At 47.3% G+C, this 14,712-nt stretch overlaps 1 protein-coding gene across 1 annotated transcript; it reads right to left on the reverse strand.

The window, feature by feature from the left end:
* Window positions 1-148: 148 nt before the first annotated feature.
* Window positions 149-8,436, reverse strand: LOC120508775 (probable G-protein coupled receptor 83). The gene is made up of 4 exons (XM_039722686.1): window positions 7,565-8,436; window positions 5,840-5,965; window positions 4,139-4,272; window positions 149-3,654 (listed from the first exon to the last, which is right to left on the reverse strand). The coding sequence occupies exons 1-4, from the start codon at window positions 7,940-7,942 to the stop codon at window positions 3,030-3,032; spliced, it is 1,263 nt and encodes a 420-aa protein (XP_039578620.1). The 5' UTR covers window positions 7,943-8,436; the 3' UTR covers window positions 149-3,029.
* Between the last annotated feature and the right edge of the window lie 6,276 nt (window positions 8,437-14,712).

Below are 14,712 nucleotides of genomic sequence, written 5' to 3' on the forward strand. Positions count from 1 at the left end.
CAATTTTCATGTGAGGGAGAGCACGAGTTCCCCAGCAAGGGGAAGGGAGGCAGGGGATGGCTGAGCATCCTAGCAGGAGCACCAGGGAGAAATGCACAAGGAATTGATCAGGCTGTGCTTCTCTTCATGAAAGTGTTTATTGGAGAATAACAATTAAATTCAAGGAGACCTCAAAGCATCCCATGCTGCTACCTGGACCAACATGCCAGGCAAAACATGCTGCTGGGACCAGCCATTGACTGCGTGAGCTGCAGGGAGGCACATGGCAATGAAACAGCATTTGTAGTCAGGGCACATCCATGGCTGACTCCTCACCTGGGTAACCACAGCACTTCTTTGTGTGAAGGGCTTTTCATGCTGAAAGAAGTCAAGACACATGGCGACAAAAGTTTTGGTCATGCATTTATGTCTGCCACGAGCAGCAGTCTATGCTTTTTTGCTAATCCTCTTGTAAGAGGGAATATCATCTCCTTTTCATAACTCAAAAGTTACATAAAACCCAGAGGAGAGAGAGAGAGAGGGTGCTGAACCAGTATTTTATTTGACTGTTAGCCCCAAAGAACATTGGTGCATCAAATCTCACTGTATTACAACCACACAGATATTTTAACAGAGCGTGTATTAAAGCAAAAGCATCCGGTGGGAGGTTGTGTGTAATCAGAAGGAGGTTTGCCAGACTTTTACAAAAACAATCACCTCAAAGAAATGATGTTTTTTAAGGCAGCTCAACACTGCCAGACTGCACACTCCTACTGAGGAAACACTGCTGTGCAAGAATCAGCATGGGATGTGCTCTGAGGAAACAATGTCAGCTTTTCATCTGGGAGCAAACCATCCCTTGGAGATCTGTTGCCAGGTGAGGGATGATGTCTGCCCACTGCCATGGTCAGATGGGCAGCCTGTGGGTTTGACCTTGGCCTTCACCATCCGTCCATTCACACCAGGCTGAGGGATGCTGAGCCAGCACGCTGTCCTGCTGAAGGATGAGGGGCAAGAACAGACTTTGATTTACTTAGCCCAGAGTAAGGAGTTCCACAGTTCTCTGGGAGTGGGTTGGGATATACATGCAAACTGCATTATTTAATCTCATTGACTTTTTTCCTGTGTAAAGAGAAGAGCATTTGAGTAAGTTTTACTAAGTTACAGTAACATTGTTTATTTGCATTTGTGATTGGTTTGTTTTTTTAAGAAGAGTTTCTATAAAGAAGACCTATCTTGTTTATAGAAACCTCCAGATACTAATAGTAGGGAAATGCCATTTGCAGTGTCATGGATTCCCAGTTTTCCAGACAGTAAAACACCCAGCTTAGGAGTGACATCTGGTTAATGCTGTCATTTACTTGTATCACAGAATTAAAGGTTTTGGTACTCCCTCTGTGGTGCCAGCTTCAGGCAGGACTCCACTCCAGTGGAACCAAATCAAAGGTTCACCTGGTCAGAGCCGATACCTGAGTCTTGGATATTTGCTCTCTGAGGAAGTGTTTCTAATTCCATTTCCTCCCCATCGCATATCCTCTGCAAAGGAATTCCTGCAGATGTGAAGGAAAATAAATCACTGTGCCTCAGATGGGAGCACAGACCTGAAGCCTTAGTCCTGCCAATGCCACTGGGATCTGCAGTGTTCCAAGCCATGCCAGGTCCCTGTCCCAGCTGTAGTTGTCCTCCTGCTTCCCACAATAAGTTAGGAAAAAGCAAGATTAGTGTTATTCTTACTCTTTCCTCCCCTTCACAGTTTCTTTTTGAAATACAAATACATTCTCAGGTCACATATTTTTGTACCCATCAAAGCATCTTGATTTCCAAATTGGAGCAGCCTTTCATGCAGGTCTGCAGCTGTGACATGCTGCCAGTCTGGGTGGAAATGCTCAGCTATAGAAGTGTAATTTAGAGTATTTTGCATGGGAAGACTGGAGCTCATTTTTTCACTATCTTTTGAAGCTCAACCCTTTACCAACAAAACGGCAGAGCCAGTGCAGATTGGACACAAAGAAACTGGTTATTTCTTCTGAGAAAGAGGAAAACACAACTTTTGTGGCTTTTCATAGTCAGCGGCTGAAGTTGGCCATGTGCTCCCACTGGTATCTCTCTCTAGTGACCCAAACCCAGCTCTGAAATGTGGTGGCTGGCTCCATTGTGAGCCCCCAGAGCAGCAGCTGCTGGTGCCAGCTGTCAGGCACACACATCCCCAGGAATCCCAGCTATCTCTTGAATTCCAGAGGCACTGTTTGGACGAGGACCAGCACTGCTGGTACCCTCCCACCAGCAATGTAGCTGGAACACAAGGATCTGTGCTTGAGGCGAATGCTGTGGCACATTGTCAGATGCTCAGTTTAACTGAGCAGGGAATACATGGCTGTTTACATGTTACAGGTTAAACTTTTTCCATCTCCTGCCTTTTGGGTTGAAAACCTGCAGGTCTGGTTTGCTGGTTCCATCTCAGACAAAGGTAGAACGCCCAGTTCCATAGCTGCTTAAAGGTTGCTGCTGCTGCTGCCCACAGGGTAACTACACGACAGGGAGACAGGCTGACCCAATGGGGAAGAGCTGCCAGGCTGGCAGGGAAGCCACTAAGAACACAGTTCTTGTGGACTGGTAAAAAATAAAATATTATTGAAAGTGAAAATAATTTAGATTTTGTGCCAAAGAAATGTCAATTCATGAAGTTAAAGCCCTAACAGCTTTACATCAAGCCACAGTGGGTAGCTGGTGTGTTTATAACCAGTGTAGCTTCCCCATGTTTGCTTAGACCATGAAAGGCTTTGTGTGCTGTTAAATAATTCTTTTCATTTTTGCTGGCTGTTCCAATGAAAACTTCACTCAACACCCCTCATTCCAGAGCCCACAAGTGGGCAATTCATCCCTAGAGAATTTTGATACCTGAGAGAACAAGGCCCTGAATGACCCAAAGGTTGAAGTTTGCATGCTGTGTGTGGAAGGTTGATTTGATGGTCTCCAGAGGCCTTTCCAAACCCATTTCCCCACGATTTTTCAACCCCAGTGTGATGCTGCCCAGCTGTCAGACGAAAGGTTCAGCTCTCTGCCACAATCGGCTGCACGCTGGATATGTCCGTCCTGGCAGAGTTCCTCTGGGAGGGTGTCTGTGCCTTCTGGCGTGTGCTGCTTCTTTGGCACGGGCAGTTCTCAGCCTTGGCATGCCGGAACAGGGGGGAGACGGGCTGCAGAGCGTGGCCCTGGGCCGTGCTCCTGCGGCGGCACGCGCACAGCAGGGACCGCAGCTCCGTGCGGAAGCTCTCGTTCAGCCAGCAGTAGATGAAGGGGTTGTAGCAGGTGCTGCTCATGGCGAACCAGTGGAAAGCAAAATACAGAGCGTTGCTGCTGTGGATGGCCCTGCAGGAGATCAGCACCACGTAGCAGTTCAGGGGAAACCAGCAGACGGCAAACACGACCACCACCACCATCAGCATCTTCAGCGTCATCTTCTTCTTCCTCTGATGGGCATAGTATTGCTCCATGGTGAGGTCCCCAATGGCATTCCTCAGCCAGAGCTTCTTGGCCACTATGGCGTATGTGATGGAGATCACAAGCAAGGGCAGAGCATACAAGAGAACAAACGTAGTCAGGTCCAAGTACTTCCAGAAAAGATCAGCAGGAGGAGGGAAGCTGGGGAGGCAGACCATTCGGATGGTTCTGTTTCTGAAGATCAAAGAGAAAGAGCTCTCAATTCCACTACCAGCTGCACACGTCTGAGGACAAACACCTCAGACTTTCAGACAAGTTTCAGTACAGGTATAGGTACCAGAACTCATTTGGTGTCATAGGAAGGTGCCACTTTCAATGGAAAATTTTACTCTAGGTTTGACCTTTGGCTCCAATGAAGGTTATCTTAAACACATCCCCAGGAAAAAAAGGAAATCATCTATAGTGGCATCTGTGTCCTCTGCTGACGAGGAGGCCCTCTCCCCTGTGCCTGCCCCAAACTACATGGTTGAACCTCTGAGCCCAAAACAACTAATGAACCAGCCTGGAAGCAATTCCATCAATTGTCATTGTCCCTTTGTGACAAACACAGCACCCATGTGTTTGCCCTTTCTGCTCTAATAACATGGATGGAGGGGTGTGGCCTTGGGTTCTCTGGGGCTTTGCAAATATCATACAAAAAAATATGTCAATGTCTTACCCAATATAAAACCTTGTCAGAGTCTGATAAATGGCGTGGGGCAGCGAGAAGCAGCTGGCCATAACCCAGATGATGATGATGCAAATCCCTCCTTTCACCATGGACATGCGTGGCTTGAGAGGGTGCATGATCACCTGCAGAGAACAACAACTCCTGAGCATTTACAGTGTCTTGGTCACTCTTTGAGCCCCATGTTGCATGTAGCAGCTCCACATTTCTTCAGTGTTAAAAGGCAGAGAGACTCTACAGGACTTCAGGGAGCACAAGGGCTGGGAAATGCATGGAGTTGTGCATGTATTGGATGTTACTGCTGGCCCAGAGCCTGAGCAGAGAAACACATTCTGTGTGACCCATCAGCAGACCTCGAGAGACCATGGAAGTGAGGACTCTGTTGAGATGTATGCACTGTGGAGGATTACCTTAGGCAATGACCTAATAAATAAAAATAGACCTATCATGTCATCCAGATGATCTCTTGGCTTATGAGGTCTTCGGTATTTTATGCATGTCATTTCTAGTCCCATTACAAATACCTACTTAATCAAATTGTACAACTCCCCTGGAGTATCTGTCTGCTGTGATATTTCTCAGGATTAGCAATATTTATAGAGGCAAGCGTTGGTCCAGGACATCTCCTCACTTCTGTCTTTATCTCCTTGGGCCATACTTGTTCATTCCAGCCCTGAGGAACCCCTTCCACTGAATTTAAAGGCATGTATTGTTTGCCCTTAATTAAACAAACACTTCTTGATACCTAGCTATGCCTTGCAATCAACCAAGAATCTGCTGATTAAAATTAATCACTGTCAAAGTGCTGTGATTTCAGGAGCTGTAATATTGCACATGAAATGGGCAGACTGTCAAACTCTTTGTGGTAAAAAGGACAGAAGTGGCTGACTTATGCTCTGGCAGTCCCCGTGATTCTCTGACACCAGGTGGAGCCAGTTCTTGTTTTGAAGTTCATCCAGCCGGCCTTTATCAGGTGAAGTTGCTTTTCTGTAGCAACTGTTTCAGTGACTCCAGCACTGCAAGAAATCCAGTCTGCCTGAGAGCTCACCTTGCTGGATCTGGCTTCCCAGCACTCAGCACTCATCAGCTAAAGAACAATTTACAAACAATTTACAAATTTACAATTTACTGTTTCACTTCAGGAAACCCTTCAGTCTGTACTGATTGCTTGACTTGAAAGGTTTTCCTGGCTGGAGGAGGAGAGAATTTCTTACCTTGAACTGGATGAGTTAACATAGTTCTTACTGTTTCCAGCCTAAGGCAAGGAATGGGGCAAGTGTCAGAACAGACAGACTCTCATAATTCTGTGTGGAGAGATGGTGTGGGCTGGCTGATGTTTGAATTCAGCACTCATCCCCACCCTGCTGGTGGGACTGTGCTCTGAGGCAGGGCTGAGGAGGCCAGGCAGAGCAGGACTGGACCAGGCTGTCTGGCACTGATCTCCTGAGGTTTTCAGTATCTCCACGGACAGAGGCTCCCACAACCTCTCTGGACAGCCTGTCCAGTATTTCATCACCCTCACTGTAAAAAACATGAGTGTCTTGTCCACTGCCATGAAAGCTGGAGTTCTCCCCTCTGCTCCCTGAGTCTCAAAACAGTGCAGGTTTCCTGGTACTGGGATTTGAGGAGGAAACAACTATGTACTTAGCACAATATTTTCTAGCAAACACAGGAGTGGTGTCTTCAACATACCTGGTGCCGGTCCAGTGCGATGGCAGCAAGGGTCAGCACAGACACGTGGACAGAGCAGTACTGCACAAACCGGCTGATGTGACACATCAGCTTCCCAAAAACCCAGGTGCTGCTCACAAACCTCACCTGGAGAACAGACGACATCAGATTAAGAGGAGCAATACCTGAAGAGAAGCAAATTAGCTTCTCAGGTGCTTTAATACAGCTCCCTGAGGCTTTGGAGGTGCTTTATCCTCATTTTTTCCTAGGGAAACAGTGACTGTGCAAGAGGGTCTCAAAGTGAGGTGAGATTTACTGCACTGTGCAAACCAATGGCTTGAGCAGTGCTCTCTGTGTGTTGTGTATGTGTACACTTGTGCATTTACCATGGCCCTTCTGGAACACGTAAAGAAATCTTAGCTCTGATCCTCAACAAGGCTCTGCAGGGCACACTGGGTGCCTCCCAGAAAACATTATACCTTTGGACATGTGGATGCTGAAAGCTGCATGGTCTCCAAACTTAGGCAGAGAAATCCATGGAATCCATCTCACCTGTTCCCAGAGAGGTCTTACAAATGATGGCTTTTCTGCAGAGGAGAGTGTACCAAATTGCCTCATTTCCTTGCTATTCCTGATTGTGTAATATTAATCACAAATTAATGTCACTCATTTTGCTGCATATTAAGCTAATTTGAAGTAAAGTATATTTACTACAAAGCATCTGTCCACGGAAAATTAGTCAAGACTAGCTAATCTGTTTTCAATTAGGCTAATTAATTTCCCTGTAGGGGTGACTCTTGCAGCACTGACTGTCACTGAACTGGAGCAGTGTGCTGGATCTCTGGAGCTGGTGTAAAGCTCGTTCCTGAGAGAGCTGAGAGAAATTTAATTACCCGTGCGTGGTGTGTGGCTGTTTGTGTGTGAACACACAAGAGGGCACCAGGCTCTCCCTGAACAAATTACAGGATGCAAATCCCATCAGAGCAAGGCAGGGAAGTCCCACCAAAGAAACAGCATCAGTTTAAGAAAGGGTCAATTCCAACAGCTACTTCAAGACTTGCTTTAGGAAGGGTAAAAAGCGCTCTGGGCAGGGATGAAGCAGGAGCATTTTGAACAGGAGTGCTGGGTTAAATCCAGGAGCAAAGTCCTGTGTGTATGGAATGCATAATCTGTGGCAGTGGAGCAAGAAATTAATCTTTAATTTTTCCCACCTTGTTCATTTAATGTTCTTTTATATCATATATATTTTTAGTCACTGAAAATAAAAAAAGGACTATTAGCCCCAGGAAGCACTGTCTGTAGTGGCTGAGGGAGGGACATGCCACCAACACTGTTCAGTGCAGCCTGAGCACTTCCCTGAGATGTTGCACAGGGTCTGACCTGGTTCATGCTGTTTCCATAGGAAACGAGCCATTAGTTGGATTTTCTCATGTCAAACTTGTCCCCACTTCCTTCCCCATCTACAGGAAAAAAGGGCTCCCAGATCTGTGCCTTGCCCAGGCAGAGGGGGAAAGCTGCAGCAGAGTGACCCCAGCAATGGACTGCGAGGAGAGGACGTGAGCTCCCAGCTCCACATGCTCAGGGGGTGTTTGGGATGGGGGCCATGACTGCACCCTCTCAGAAGGCAGAAGGGGAAGGGGGGCAAAAGCAAGTCTGGATCCCAGGCTGGTCCCAGCCCTTCAATCCCAGCTCACACAGCTGACAGGCACACACAGACACCGGCAGGCACGGCTGGACGGGGCTCACCAGTGTGAAGGGCGTGTTCAGGGTGGTGATCATCACATCAGCAACAGCCAGATTGACGATGAAGAGGTTGGTGGCAGAGTGCATCCTCCTGTTCTTGATGACCACGTGGCACACCAGGATGTTGCCGAAGAGAGAGATGCAGATGATCACAGAGTAGGAGACAATCAGCAGCGCCTTCACTGTCCGGCTCTGCGACTCGCCCTCATACTTGGCTCCACTGTCAAAGTCCCCCAGGTCCTCCAGGTTCAAGTCACTGTGGAAGAAGGACTGGTTAGGGAAGCCGTACAGTGCAGAGAAGAAGCTGGTTGTGTTGTGGTTCTCTGCTCTCCAGAAGGGCTTGGGCATGTACTGCAAGGGGAACCAGGTGTGCTGTCTCATGGCTGGGGCAGCAGAGCCCTGCTCCAGCCACACTCGTCAGCACCTTCTGCCTGCTCAGCTCCTAAAGCCAGTGTTTGCAGGAGGGAGCACGCACACTTGCCTTTTAAAAATCTGCCCCATGGTTGCAAACTAGAGAAAAGGGTTGATAAATGGGTTCTTCTGCCTGTGCTGGGGACACACCAGCTTCACCTCAGAGGCTCCCTGTTGGCTGTCCTTCTTAAGTCCCATATGTCCCCCTCAGAGATGCTGATTCAGAGGCTGAAATATCAGAGATCCCCAAATACTTTCTCTCTGCACCTAGGAAGAAATCGTAGTGAATAATTCCTTTTGGGCACTGTTCTTCTTCAATCTGCAATTTATCCTTGGAAATCTGCTTTACTGGTTCTCCACACAGTCCTTAATCCATCACGTTTCTGTTTCCCAAGAGTTTTCAGAGCTTGGCAGAAACAAAAAATCAAGGGCTGTCTTTCAGTTTGCTTTTCCCCCTCCAAGTATCTCTGAGTACTCAGTGAAGCAGCTTTGCTCAGCAGCAGAATGGTCCCTGTGTTCCCTGTGATATACACAGCTGCCAGATGACACACTGCACAGGAAGGAGCCAATGGCAGATCTCTTCCCAGTTTTTCCTGAGGTGTATCACAACCCACACGTGGGCACCAGCACAGCCTGACATGTGCAGATCCAGAGAGCAGCAAAGCACAGATGGAGGGTGGATGTGCTATGATCTCCCCTGTCTGCTCTCTGCTCTTCTCTGGACACCCAGCACAACTGCTAGATGGGGGTGAAGCATCTTCACTACTTTGTGGCACTTCTCTTTCTCTTCATCCCAGAGTTTTAGCAGAGAACATCTGTGGGCCTTGTGCTTGGCCCCAGCCCCTTGCTTCTCTCATGTGGTGCAGAGAATAGAGTGAAAATTGAAATGCAACCTGGCAATAGGAGCAGCAGCCCAGCAGGCACGGGGGGAACCCAGGATGGCCAGCTGCACTCTCTGCATCCCGGCTGGGCTGGGGTCTGTGCTGAGCCCTGGGCACTCAGGCACCTGCTGGCACCTCTGCTGCAGCCTGGCACCTGCTGGCACCTCTGCAGCAACCTGGGCACCTGCTGGCACCTCTGCTGCAGCCTGGCACCTGCTGGCACCTCTGCAGCAGAGGCTGCAGGAACACACAGGGCTCCATCCCGGGCTCATTTGCTGTATGACCCCCACAGAACCCTTTGCCCTGTTCCCTGCCTTTTCCCTGCTGTGCATCAGCAGGGTGAGGGGGCACAGCAGCACTGGCTGTTCATGCACAAACCCAACAGCAGTGAGATGTCCTGGGTGCCAGAGGTGGGTGACTCTCACCCCATATTCCTGTGGAACAGATTTATTCTCTTGCAGGTACAAACACTTCAGCAATCACTTTTTTTTTTTTTTTTTTGTTTGCTACAGTTATTATTCACTTGCAAACACTCTGAGCTGCTCAAAGCAGGCTTTGGGGTTCATCATGCATTGGTGCTAGCTCCTCTCAGCCAGACAGACAAAGCAAGGGAGAAATGTACTTTTGCCAAGCTGTCCAGGTGAAGTGTGCCACCCTTTGTTTCTTTGTAGAAGATTTTTGGCTTTCACGTGTTGACACTACTTGAGACACAAATTATTGTAAATTTTCATTTTTGTGAGATTATTTAGCAGTCTCCTTGTAGTGCTCTTTTGAAAAGAAATGTCACATTTCTGAAATGTCAGTTCAGATGCATATCAATGTTCTGATCAGATCTAATGTGATCTCATCAGATCAATATTGATGAGGGCCAGAGAAATCAGAGCTATACTATAAAAATTCAGATGCTTGGGAACCTGAAAACACCAGATCTCAAGCATTTTCACAGGTCATTGCCATGGTTCATTGCCTTTGCTCATGGAGGCCAAGGGGCCTGTTGGGAACAAGTCCTTGAGCTCAGTGGGTTCATGGAATCTTTTCTGTACTTTCCTCCAGGCACATTTTCCTGCCTGACAGAGAGAAGAGAGATAATTCAGCATTCACACTCATTGTACAGCATGTAAAAGCATCCAGGGTCAAGGCTGCTTGCACTTGCACCTGAATTTAAGCTAATTTTAAGGAAATGAGTTCTAAAGATGTGATTCATCTCTGCTATTGGACAAAATTTAATGATGAGGCAAATCATAATAGCAGTGGAAATTTTCTCCACAGGCTGTTACTATAGGCTCAGTGGGTACACGCATTCAAATGCTTGTCCCTGTCTGCTCCCACAAAGATGTAAGAAAATGATTTCATGACTGGAGTATTGTGCTCAAAAACTGAATGAAATTGTCCCCACAGGTCCCTGCAGATTGTTATCTTTCATATTTATGAGGTATGTGAAGACTTCACAAGAAGGCAGATAAGAAATCCTGTGAACCCAAGACAATGTATTAAAACTTTTCCTAATGCAGATATTCCCATCATGCTCCAACTGTGGATTTTTTGGTTCCTTGCCTTGGTGTTCTCCATCCATCCTTCCCTGAGCTCCACTGAGTGTGGCCTTCCCATGTCATCAGGAAAGGAGGTGAGAGCTGCTGGAGATGAAGTGCTGCTCTGCTTTGGGTCTGCACTCAGGACACCCAGAGCTGATGCCCAGAGCACCCACCAGGAGTGTCCAGCCTCCAAGAGAATCCCCTCTCCTACCAGCTGGGAGCTGGGCCACAGGAAGCAGGGAGCAGGGATCCTGGCAAAGCCTAAACCAAGCTCTGCTGGTGCAACAATCAGATTTCTGGATTGAAAGTGTCTCTGCTCTGCCATTCAGAGCTGAAAGCAGCTGGAAAGAGACAGGAAGTTTCAGTGCCTGAGCCTCGTCCAAAGGGAGAAAATTCAGCTGAAATTTTCAAGTCCAAATGAGGAAAATTCAATTAAAGTGTTTGTTGCACCATGCAGCTTCTTGCAAGGTTTCTCTGCCCCAGAGAGTTTCATAGTTTACCCTTTTCCATGTTAAATAAAAATTTGATAAGTAAAAGAAACAACAAGAGCTATAGAACAATCCCTGAAGATTTATTTCACTCAAAAACTGTGTCAGAAATAAGGGTCTTGACATTCCTCATATAGCATGAATCTGCAACATTTTCTTTTTTCATATTTGCTTTAATGCACTTGGGACACTATCCTTCTTAATTTGCAATGATTAGTCCTGCTTTTGCGACTCAGAAAACGTGGGACAAACAGACACGGGCATTTCATGGACTTGATCATAATAAATAACTCACATTTGGTGATGACAGAGTGACTCAGAAAACATGGGACAAACAGGCACAGGCATTTTCCAGGACATTTCATGGACTTGATCATAATAAATAACTCACATTTGGTGATGACAGAGTGAATACCCCAGCAATACATTAAATAAAGCAGTTTTGTAATTCAGACAGGTGCTAACAATTCAAAACCACACACACACGATGCCTTTCTGTGCAGGTGAGCCAAGGTTTGGCTCCCGGGAGGGAAAGATCTGCTCAGCTCCCAGCAACACGAGGGTCACCTGTGTGTTCCTCCATCCCACTCACATCATTCACTGTGTGCTCCCTCTTGATATATGAGAGCCCTTGCAGATATAATCCAGCTTTTACAAAATATTTTCATTTACTGAGGGCAGACTTTTGGGCAAAATCATAACATGTACCACTCTTAATGTGGTAAATTTACCAGTCTTGATGGCTTTTGTTTTTTCCATAAGAAAAATCCCTCTTTGTGTGGAAAAATGTGGAAGGAAGGCACTAGGCACAAACTGTCTCAGCCAGAGACTGAATTGCATCCCCTTGAAAAAGTATTTGAGCTTTTATTCTCAGAGCTTTCTTGGAGCAGTGTAATTGGATTCTCATGCTGCAGGCAGACAGAGGGAACAAACAATGGAGGACACGTGTGGGATACCAGGGTGCTGATACTTGACTTAGAAGCTGGAAATAACTTCTTCAAATATGCCTTTCTGCAGTGAAGCCTGACATTTAAATTATTCACTGTAAACTGGAACACTGGAGAGGAGCTGCATGGCCTTGGAGCCAACTTGGAAAATATAATGGACCGTGTCCTTCCCTGGAGAGCAGCCTGGCTTAGCTGAGTGTCCCTCAGCTGTGAGGAAGAACTCCCCAGAGCCGGAGGCAGAGCCAGCTCTAGCTCAATACACTGTACCTGACAGGTTTACCATGACTTCTCTGCTTTAGCTGCAATTATTTCTGACTCCACGTGCCACCCACAGAGGAGCAGCTGTAGCACACACAGCAAACCCTTGAGGAGGGCAGAGGATGTTCTCAGCTGAAAGGACAAAGCTCTATTCTAAAACTTCAAACTATGACTATCAAATGGCTGTGAAGTAAAGCCAAGGTAGTCTCATTGGCTCAGGCCATGGAATTTGACATGCACTAATGCAGAAGATTGGCTCTTGGCAAAGGCTCAGCAGATACAGAGGAGACAGGATGTACAGGGAGTTGACATGGCAACTGTCACTCATGGTCCCTCAGGAGACAGAAGTGAGCACTGCCAGGTTCAGGCAGTGCTGGGGGTTTGTCACCTTCTAGAGGATTCAATACCAGGAGAAAAAGCCAGGTGGGTTCTTCCAGAGCCAGCTGACACTGGCAAGGGGTGGGGAGTTGCTCCTGAAGCCTCTGTCAAGCCTTTTTTCTTTAGCTTGAAGGGAACTCCTCTGGAAGGAAAACTACTTTGAAGTTTTGAAAAATAACAAAAAGAAAAAAACCAGTCTGACTGTACCAGCAGCTACAAATGTTCAGACAGAAATCAAGAGCCAGGGTCCTTGAATAAGTGATGCAGAAGAAGATAAAGTATGATTTGAAAGGAATTATTTCTGAAGACAGGGATGCCATGAGCCCTGCACATACAGTCCCAAAACCCACCATGAGCAGCAGCTTTCTTTTTCAGAGAGTGACTGGAGAATGGATGGTGTTCTGCAGGTTGTATTCTGAAAATGCTGTTTTTCCACTGAAAATCTGAATGTAAGCGAGGACATAAATGTCATCACCAACAATCTGAAGTTTTAGCTATGGACAATACATTTCACCTCATTCAATTAAAAAAAAATAAAAATACTTTGCTATACTTCAGAAGCAAATACTTATCTAAAATAATAAAATTTCCAACTTCAGTCTCTCAGCCCAGAGTTCAGTTGCTGAGTTTGGGGTCTTGGTACAGAGCAGGAGGAGGCAAATGCCTCCAAGGGACGTGGCCCTGTGCAGGGGTCCCTCAGTGGGGGCAGAGGTGGTCGATGACAGTGAGAAATAGAAAATGGCTTTGTCTCAGGTGTGGGGAGGTTGGCTCTGGAAGCACCTCAGCCAAAAAATCACCCCTCACCCCCACCTGCCAGCACTCATCTACTCCACTGTGCTTTTCACATCCTTGGCAGTCTGGGCATCTCCCACTGGGATTCTTTTGCCCTTAAAGCATTCACAGTCTTTCAGTGCCTCTCATTCCTTCTTGGATTTTGTTTTTTCTTTTTTCAGATATTTCAGGGGCTAAGTTTTGGAAACACTGATGACGATTCCAGCTTGGGTTAGTTTGCATTCCTAGTATGAAAAACATTTCTTGCATTCATTCCCTTCTCTCCTTTCAACAGCCCTTTATCTGAGTGCTCCAGGAAAAGCAGAATTATCCCTGCTTTGTTTTCTCTCCTTACAGCCCCAGCTGCACTCACTACAATTCCTGGCTTGCAAGGGAAAAAAAAAAATTTACGTGTACTTTTTCCTTTAGATGCCAGATGCCACGTTCCCAGATGATCTGTGAATGCCCAAATCTCTTCTCAACATCCAAAATTTCAGGGACAGAGGCACCACACACCCCGAAGACAAACCTCTCTCTGGCACACCGACACATCAGCTCCCCTCCTGAGAGCCCCCCTGGCTCCGTGGGCTCCAAAGGCTCCTTGGCAAGCTGCAGCAGTGATGTCAGTGCTCAAAGGGAGCTCCAAACAAGGGCTGTGGCTGGAGGAAAGCTTGGCAGGATGTCTGCTCAGTGCAGCAGGGGCACAGCTGGTGTTGAAGGGGCTCTGACCATTCCCCAGCTAAGCCCTGCCACCCCGTGCCTCAGCACCTCTTCACAGAGATGGAAATCAAGTGCAGGACTCGGAGTGAAGTGCAGAGCTCCACTGCTGCCCGAGGGAAGGGTGATGCCCTCACTGACCCATTTCTGAGCACAGACCAACTGCAGCTCCATCAGGTGCACAAAACCAGCTGCTATTATGGTACAATCAGCTCAAACCTCCCAAAATTGTGCTGTTCTGTAAAATTACACAGCTGCTACCCTCTCTCCATAACATCCCAGCCTTTCTTCTCTTTGCCTGTTTCCTGGCCCTGGGGGAAGCCAGGTTGGTGCCATCAGCATTCAGTCAGGGAAACAGAGAGCCTTGGGAGGAGCACAATTCAGAGCCCAGACTGCTGTTCCTTGGCTTTGGGTAGGGCATCAGGAGGGGGCTCAGAGCAGTTCTTCCCAGCTGAGAGCAGAAGCTGGGGACAGGTGCCAGAAACTGCCCACCACACTGCTGCTGTGCCTGGGTCCCACAGCTCCCACCAGGCAGCTCCACACTGAAGTGAGGGGGATGCCCTGGAGCTGCTGCTCCAGCACAGTGCAGGTGGCAGCAGCTTGGTCCTGAGGGACTCCATGTAGCACTTGGATCTGACAGAAAGATGGGAAGAAAAGAAGCTGAATGTGTGTCCAGGAAGAGACGATTGTTTGAGCTGGTCCTAAAGGGATAGTAGAAAAAACACAAAGTCCTTTGGAAGTATCCTTTTTTTCTTTTCAGTCTGAGAG

The sequence above is a fragment of the Passer montanus genome, unplaced genomic scaffold, assembly GCF_014805655.1.
Source record: "Passer montanus isolate IOZ18808 unplaced genomic scaffold, ASM1480565v1 scaffold49, whole genome shotgun sequence".
Classification (NCBI taxonomy): Eukaryota; Metazoa; Chordata; class Aves; order Passeriformes; family Passeridae; genus Passer; species Passer montanus.